Source organism: Neopelma chrysocephalum, unplaced genomic scaffold, assembly GCF_003984885.1.
Source record: "Neopelma chrysocephalum unplaced genomic scaffold, ASM398488v2 Primary Assembly neopelma1_200, whole genome shotgun sequence".
NCBI lineage: Eukaryota > Metazoa > Chordata > Aves > Passeriformes > Pipridae > Neopelma > Neopelma chrysocephalum.
In genome coordinates, this window is record NW_020897862.1 from 440,919 (window position 1) to 449,901 (window position 8,983).

An 8,983-nucleotide genomic window follows, 5' to 3' on the forward strand; every position below is an offset into this window, starting at 1 on the left:
CTGCCAGCGCAGAGGGAGGCAGGAGAACGGGTGGGTGGCAAGAGCAGGAGCAGCACTGCCGAAGCTGAGTTCTCAGAGAGAACTGAGACACCAGAGTAGGGACGTGGACAAAGGCCAGGGATGAGGGCAGCCAGCAGCAGGGCAGAGCAGCCGGGTGGAGGGAGCAGGCCTGATGTGGCTGACACCAAGATGTCGGGAGAGGATCCCTGGCTGCATCCCTGCTTTCTACTTCAGAAGTTTCCAGCCCTTTCTCTCACGAGAAGTTTCCCACCTGAGTGCCCTTTCCAGCTCCCTGCATCCTCTACACACCTTCCCATGCCCACCCGCTCACTCCATCCCAGCCCGTGCTGCTCGGCCAACATGCCCGGCCCTGCTGCCAGCTCTGGTGGTGGGGATCGCCATGGCTGAGCTGGTGCCGGTGTCCCTGTCCCTTCTGCAGCCACCCCTGCGTGCTGCAGCAGAGCCCCGGCAGGGGAGGGAGGCAGAGCTGCCGGCATTGCTGCAGAATCAGGTCTTCCTGCCCAGCTCCAAAGTTTTGCCTCTGGTGCAAAAGCTCCGGGATCAGCAAACTCAGCCAGGCAGGAACCCGGAGCTGCGTTCCCCTGGGAGCACGGAGAAGCCAAACCCGGCAGAGCTGAGCCCGTGCGGACACAATCCAAACAGCCGCAGCGATCCCGTGGGTCCCCCCAACACTGCCCCGTCGCTCCAGGGCCACCCCGGTTCCTACCTTCGCTGGTGGTGGCAGAGAGGCAGGCAGCCAACGTGATGACGATGGAGAGCGAGGATGTCAGACCCCCCTGTGCCCATGCCATGGTCCGGCGGGGCCACCAGGCGCGGGACAGGGCCACCTCTGTCGTCCCAGCACCTCTGCGAGCGAGCTACCTCTGTCCAGAGCTACGGCACTCACCGGCTAATGCAAAGGCACTTTGCGCACATTGCTCGCAGCCACACAGGCGAGCGAGCAGGGAGGGAGCAGCCTGCCCGTCACCGCTCGCAAGCCAATGGGCTGGGTGGGCTCTGCAGCGAGCCCCCCTTCCCGCGCCACACGCGCACGCTGTACCCAGACCCGGCATCCGACTCGGGCTCCCGCTCCCCACTTTCACTCATCCTCCCGCCCTCGCAATGCTCCAGCGGTCCCCGCTGCTCCCCCGTGCCGCCCATCCCTCTTCGCTGCTCTCGGCCGGCTGCGGCGAGACACAAACTTGCAGCCCCTGCAGGAGGGAGCTCTGCGCTCGGTCGGGGTCAGGTGTGAAGGGGACGGGGTTACCCGTCCGTCCCGGTGTGCACGGAGAGGAAAATCCCCTGTAAGTGCTCCCCTTGCGTGTCTGGGGAAGACAGGCAGGACACCCCCCACCCTGATGCTTTCCATGCCACGTAGTTCTGGGATAGACGCTGTCTGCTTGCCCTTGACTTGGGGCAGTGGGAGCAGGGGACAGCAGGGCCAGGACTGACAACACACCCTGTCTACAACCACGTTGGCCACCTGAGAGAGGGTCTTTCCAAAGCAGTTTGGGAGGACAAAGTAGTTGTGCCAGGCGGATAAAAGGCCGGGCACTGGGCAAGGATGCCCTGTGACAGGGGGTCTGGGCTTCCTGGGGAGCACAGAGCATCCTTCCCACAGCCTCTGCATCCCTCCTGCTTGAAGCCGCCAGAATTGCCAAGCCAGGTGAGTACCTTGCTCAGCATTAAACACTCGACATCTGTCAACAGACCCCCTACAGCGGCCACGACTGCTTCCCCATCTAAATGCTGAACAATCACTAATACCTGCCTGTGGTAACCACAGATGCTGACTCCCACCTATGCCATGTGCAGGGGGCTATTTGCTTCTTCCTCTATGTGCTCATGGCCAGGGACTGATGTGTGATTGCAGCTCTCCCCTGGCCCAGGAACTCACCCCAGGACGAGGCACATGGGGCAGGATGGGCATCTCTCTCTGTTGTCTCTCTGTCGGGCCATCCCTTGGATAAAACTCACCTCAGGCTTGCTCAGTGGGGTCAGGGTGGGAGGGGTGTTGCACACCCTCCATTCTACCCTGTGTGCCAGCGTGTTCCCTGGAGATGCTGCACCCCATGCCAGGGCACCCCATGGCACCACCAGCAGCTTCCTACGTGCCGGAGTGAGAGGGGCTCCCTGCCCAACTCACAGCACGTGGTGGCAACAATTCCTCATTCAGAACGGATGAGGACTGTGCCTGCAGGGTCATGTCTGCACCACTCATCACCAGGACCTGGGAACGGCACAGGGCCTCAGGTCCCTCCAGGTTTTTTACCCTGGCTGCCTGGGAAGCTGTCCGTCCCGAGACAGTGCTGGAGAGATCCTGTCATCAGCGGTATCATGGGATGGGCTTTGCAGAGCGGCTCGGGCAGGGACACAGCTGTGGTGTGGGAGGACGCCAGACATTCCTAAGGCAGCTGGCAGGGGCTGAGCTGTGCTGTGGGGCCAGGGGTGCAGCTACACGGTGGCCTTTGCAGTGGACCTTGGACCAAAGGGGTTAGGGCTGATGGTCTCCCAAATCGTCCCCAGAGGATGCTCCAGTAGCTGCACCCCTGCAGCTGGTGGGGAGAGCAGATTTTCTACCAGCTATCACATTGCTGCTCTGACCTGGACGTCTCCTTCTGCTGAAAGGGCTTGTCACAGCTCAGTGCTGGATTCTTCAGCCCTCTGTTCCCAGTGCCCAAGCAGAGCCAGGCACGCCAGAGGAACAGCATTCCCACTGCCACCATGTTCCACTTGGCTCTTGTGAGATTCCACCTGCCTCCAGCTCTGGAGCCCCAACATCAGAAGGATGTGGACCTGTTGGAGCAAGTCCAGATGGGGCCACAAAGATGCTCCAAGGGCTGAAGCCCCTCTGCTACAGACACAGGCTGGGAGAGCTGGAGGTGTTCAGCCTAAAGAAGAGAAGGCTCTGGGGAAACCTTAGAGTCCCTTGCAGTCCCTAAAGTGGCTCCAAGAGAGCTGGAGAAGGATTTTAAACAAGGGCCTGGAGTGACAGGACAAGGGGAAATGGCTTCCCACTGCCAGAGGACAGGGTTAGATGGGATATTGGGAAGAAATTCTTCCCTGTGAGGGTGGTGAGGCCCTGGCACAGATTACTCAGATAAGCTGTGGTTGCCCCATCCCTGGAACTGTTCAAGGCCAGGTTGGACAGGGCTTGGAGCATCCTGGTCTGTTAAGTGGTGTTTGGAATGAGATGGTCTTTAAGGTCCATTTCAACACAAACTGTTCTATGACTCGGTGATCTCAGTCCCAAGCTCTGGAGACAAAGCTCTGGGGAGGCAGCAGCCAGTTTTGGCCTTGCAGTGCTCCCAGTGCCATGCTCCAAAGCAAGGGATTCACCCTGCAGACCTTCAACACATCCCAGCTGCCCACACAGGTTCTCCAGTCCCTTGATGCCATCCCAGCCTCCTGTGTCACAGGAACGTGGATCCTCCAGTCTTGCAAAGGTGACAAGAGCTACTAGATAATGAATCTCCCCCCCAGCTTTTGGCTTTGCTGTGACCCAGCATCCCAGAGGAGCTGCACTGGTTGAGCACTGTCACAGAGTGTAAAGCGGCTTTGCAGGAGCCAGGACAAAGTGACTCTGGAATAGCTTGCCCCAAATCCATCCCAGGGAATGGAAGGCTTCTCAGGCACACTGTCATCTCTGGGAAGAGAGGATGATGTGTAACAGGGTGCAGAGGGGTGCTGGGACAGTGTGAACTGTGTACTGTGATGCAGTGCACACACTGAAGGGGTGTGGGGGTAGGGGGCAGACATCCTGCTTTCCCTGGACACTTGGGTTTGTGGTCAGGATGTGCCTCGTGTGCATAATCAGTGTCTGTGCGTGGAGGCTGGGCACTGTCAGGGGCCTTGGAGCTGGTACAGATTCAAACACTTGAGAAAGAACCTGGGGTGCTCCTGGCTGGGGATGCAGACCCCTTCCATACTAGGATCCATGTGCGACCACAAGGCATCCCAGGAACCCCGAACAGACTGGGAAAGAGCAGTATGGAGGGCATCATGCCAGGATCCCTGGCCTCTCTGCCCACCTGCATCCTTCCCCAGGCTTCCAGTCAGTTCTCCCTGGCCTGAGCTGGTCAGGGCCTGCTGTGTGCCTCTCCCACCTCGCTGAATGCTGCTCCCTCTGCTCCTTGGTGAGTCTCTTGCCACGTCCCTCAGCTGTGGTCCCACACCGGGCTGTCACGGAGATGGGAAGGATATTTATAGATGCTGCGGAGAGAGGAGAGCACAGCTCAGACAGGGAGGATCAGCAAAGGAAGGGAGCCAAGCCTGGCTGTACCCCCTTTGAGCCCCACCCGTGTCACCGTGCATTTAGCAGGGAGGCCACAGCCATCTTGCCAACTCGGCAGCACAGACCTGAGTGGGTGTTGCCCTTTGCACTCTGGGGTTGCCCATTGCAGCCCTGTCAAAGCAAATCTCTGCCTGGGCTGTGGAGGGCAGCCCAGCCCCTGGTGTCCCGGCGCTTCCCCACCACATCCAGGCACTTCTGCTCTCCTGTAGCATTTGCAGAGCCACATGCCTTGGGGTCAAGACTGGTGGAGGCAGCACAGCTGGCAGACATCAAGGGAGTGGCACCTTCTCCCCACCCACCCCATTCTGTGCCAGGACAGTAGCAGAGCCAGGACTCCCCGCTCCCCTGAGGAGAAGGTGATGCTCAGGGCAGGGAGCAGAGCCATGCTGCAGGTCTCTGTAACCCCTGACACCTCTTCATCCATCTGTCTCCTGCTGTACATTCCTTTCCCAGGAAGAGGAGAGATGATGGGACATGGGTGCCCTCTCCCAAGCCCAGTGTGCATCCCTGTCCCACTCAGGGAGGATGAGGAGGAGGATGAGGATGAGGATGAGGATGAGGATGAGCTGAGTATGACCCTGAGCAGAGGTAACACTGCACAGAGGTCCGTGATCCTCCTGCAGGTAAGGGGACAGAACTCCTGGGGGACTTTCCCACCCAAATGGCCATGAAAAATGCTCCATCCATGTCTTGTCCAGGCAACACACCTGAATCCAAGGACCTTTAAAACTGGGGTCTAACAAATCGGGTTCCTACTGCCTTCCACCCCTAACCCTGAGCCCTTCACCCTATGGCAAAGCTCCAGAGATCCCAGGATAGGAGGAGGGTGCTGGACCCATGCAGGTGGGACATCCCTACACTTCCGTGTCTCTCTCATCCCCCAGCAAAACTTGCACTTTGGTGCCCCAGCCTGAGCTGCCAGCAGTAATTCCCAGGGAACTCCAGTGAGCAGCACGTAAAGATGTCTGTGGACATCCCTTTAAACTGGCATCTGCTACATAAACATGCTGACAAGTTATCTACATCCATATAACAATTCACCTGGAGCAATCAGGGTGCTACATCACTGTAATTCCTTGTGCTGTGCCAGGGCTGGGACAAATTGCTTGGCTGCAAGGCTGAGGATCACAGGGACCATGTCTCCCCTCCTCCCTGCCCCCTGGGCAGCCTGTCAGGTTCTTTTCCCTCTCTGGTGCCCTGGGGTTGTTCTTCTCCTAAAGTGTCAGGACCCTTTTTTTGGCAAGGTGCCTGCCCTGAGGAGCAGATGGAGCGATGCCTTCCCTGCCTGCCCAGAGCTTACTGGGGCTCACCAGTATTCCCATCACTGCCTGGCCTCCTACCCACGGGAGCAGCCATCAAGCCAGGGTCTTTCATGAGGTGACACAGCTGAAGATCTCCCCCAGTCCTTCAGTGTGGTCAGGTGGAGGGTGCTGTCCCCTTCCTCGTTACCACAGGTAGGTTGGTTCCATTAATGCCAGGGAGAGGGTGTTAGTCCTGATGAGGGATGGTTGACCCTGGCCAGATGCCAGGTACCCACTAAAGCCTCTCTCTCACTCTCCCTCTGCAACTGGACAGGGGAGAGAGAAAAAAAACCAGGATTCATGATTCATGAGTAGAGATAAGAGCTGGGAGAGGTCAGTGACTGATTACGTTCACGGGCAAAACAGACTCAAAGTGGGGATAGTGCTTAAATTTGTTATTAAGAGGATAAGAGCCAAAGAGTGAGAAATAAAACAGTCTTAAAAACACCTTTACCCCACCCCTCTTTCTATGTTCTCCCTCCTCCCCCCCAGCTGTGCAGGGGGACGGGAATGGGGGTTGTGGTCAGTTGTTGTTTCTGCCGCTGCTCAGGGAGAGGAGTTGGAGTCCTTCCCCTGCTCCCGTGGGGTCCCTCCCACGGAAAACAGTCCTGGATGGACCTCTCTGACGTGAGTCCATCCCTCGGGCAGCAGCTCTTCCCAAACTGCTGTCCCGTGGGTCACTCCTCCATGGGGTCAATCCTTCAGGAATGAGCTGTACGGGCGTGGGTCCCCCACAGGGGCCACGAGTCCTACCTGGGAAAAACCTGCTCCAGCCTGGGTTTCCCTCTCCATGGGCTGCAGGTCCCTGCCAGGACCCTGCTCCATCCTGGGCCTGCCATGGGGTCACAGCCTCCTTCCTGCATCCACCTGCTCCAGCGTGGGAGCCTCCAGGGGCTGCAGGGGGGTCTCTGCACCCCGATGCTCCCCCAGGGGCTGCAGGGGGGTCTCTGCACCCCGATGCTCCCCCAGGGGCTGCAGGGGGGGTCTCTGCACCCTGATGATCCCCCATGGGCTGCAGGGGGGTCTCTGCACCCCGATGCTCCCCCATGGGCTGCAGGGGGGGTCTCTGCACCCCGATGCTCACCCAGGGGCTGCAGGGGGGTCTCTGCACCCCGATGCTCACCCAGGGGCTGCAGGGGCACAGCTGCCCCACCCTGCTCTGCCCCACGGGCTGCAGGGCCTCAGCTCCAGCACCTGGAGCACCTCCTGCCCCTCCTTCTGCCCTGCCCTTGGTGTCTGCATTGTTGTTCCCATGTTCTCACTCCCCTCTTCCCTGGCTGGAATTCTCTCTGTGCAACAATCTTCTGTTCTTGAATATGTTATCCCAGAGGTGTTATTATTGCTCCCGTTTGGCCTGGCCTTGGCAAGCAGCAGGAATTCCGTCCTGGAGCTGGCTGGCATTGGCTCCATGGGACAGGGGAAGCTTCTGGGAGCTTCTAACAGAAGCCACCCCTGTAGTCCCCCCCCACACCAAAACCCAGCCATAGAAACTCACTACAGATGGCTGTGGGAGCCACTGGCCAGCTGAGCAATCAGCACCCGATCCATTCAGGTCAAGGCTGGGGAGGCCTGGCGTGCCTGTCCTCCTTGTCATTATCAGAAATGCTGTGTATTAATATCCTTTATGTTAAAAAGAAATAATAATCTTATCATAATTTTTCCTCATTGAAGGAGACAGTTTGGAATTGGAATTGAGACAAACACAAGCCAGGAGCACTGGGATGCAGAAGGGGAGAGTTTAAGAGCGGCCTTTTGGTAATATCCATCGTTTCCTTATCAGTGAGGATATTAAACGTATTGAAATGCTAAGCAGCTCTTTAAAGGCTGTCTCTGATTTTCATTAAACAAGCAGAGGATGAGCAGGAGGGAAGGGAATGCAGCACTGTTCTCTCTCTAAGAAATTCTGATTGCTGGATATTAACGACATTTATGTCCTTTTATCCGAGAGCGCTGGGGTTGCGCTTGCCTTCTTGCCTATTTTCTGTCTTGCTGAAGTGAAACTAAGTCTTTGCTACCTAAGGTGGGCACACAGTGACTGTGGAGCTGTCAGGGACCAGGGCTGTACAGAGATGCAAAGCAAGAATCTCCCAGGGACCATGACTTTGGTACCAGCATCTCCCAGTCCCACTATGTCCCAAAAGGAGATGTAAGATCATGCCTTGGCAGGGTAGTCTGGTCCTGAGAGGAGATGGGGATGAGCAGTCAGAAGTTTAGCCCAAGTGAAACCACCACAACAACCCCAGGCCCAAGCTGGAAGCGTCACCTGAGGGTTGGTGAGGGATGGGCTATGCTGGTGAAATGTATATGGCAGAAAGTCCTGGTCATGCCCAGGCATCTCCAAGCATGGGAAAAAATGCTCCTGTGCCCTGCCTGAAGGGAGTACCTTTGACCCACCTCTGCACCCAGTGCTGTAATGACCTCAGGGACCATCCCTCAGCTTCCCAAGTGGGGACATTGCTATGGGGAATGTTGGAGGAAACCATCACAGCATTCAGTGCCACAGCATGAGCCCACGGCAGGGCTGGGACCACGCAGGGGCAAGCAGTGATGCTTTGCTGGCTGGAGAAGCAGAGGTGCAACACACTCAAGTCCAACCAGTTCAAAGGCACATCACAAAACAAAACCCATAAATCAGGTGCCAGGATGGCACAAGAGCTACAAACATACCTCAGTGCTCTTATATCTCTCCTTCGCCTTCCAGTTTCTAACCTTGGCTCTGTTCTGCATGGTCACAGAGGCCAAAGAGTCTGCTGCTATAACCACAGGCCTCCAGGATCTGGGGCTTGAAAGCACCCAAAAATAACACAATGCTGCCCATGGCATTTGTGAGAGACAGCAGCTGTGGAGGAAGGCAGGTGACCCCCATCAAATGTACACACATTTGGAAAAGAAAGGGACACAGGGACAGCCCCAGAGCTCTCTAGGGAAAGGCTGGTACAAACAAACAGAAATTAGCTGGAGCTAATAAAGCAGGGGCTGTCAGAAGCCCAGACAGCACGGCATGTGTTTAACCCCAGTCTCCAGAGCCCAGTAGCTCCGATATTGCCAAAGGGAAAGTCTTTGTGGGCTAAGCAGTTGGTTTGAAATGCTCAGATTTGGGAAAACACAGGGTCCCTGCAGGACAGCTGAGCCTGCAACCCAGCTCACTACCCCTCACACATAGGCACCACCCTGCTCTGGGGTAATCCTCGTGTGTGTCTTGGACCCAGCTTGTGTTTCTTTCCTCCCAATTTATTCCACACTTTTTTTTCTTCACTCTCCTCTGTCCTCGCTCTTTCCTTTCTTGTGCCCGGTTTGTTCTGTCCTGTCTCTGGGGCTTTATCCCTCATGGACAGATGAACAGCTTTGTGTCTGCCAGATGGCTGTGGCACCTCCATCCCCATCCCCT

The 8,983-nt window shown here is 57.1% G+C and overlaps 1 protein-coding gene across 1 annotated transcript in view; it reads right to left on the reverse strand.

Moving 5' to 3' along the window:
- EPHA8 (EPH receptor A8) overlaps nt 1–907 on the reverse strand; it is a 45,133-nt gene extending 44,226 nt beyond the window's left edge. Inside the window, exon 1 of the mRNA XM_027702967.1 lies at nt 728–907. Coding sequence (XP_027558768.1) covers nt 728–812 — 85 coding nt within the window. The 5' untranslated portion in view covers nt 813–907. The remainder of the gene's footprint in view (nt 1–727) is intronic.
- Nucleotides 908–8,983: the final 8,076 nt, after the last annotated feature.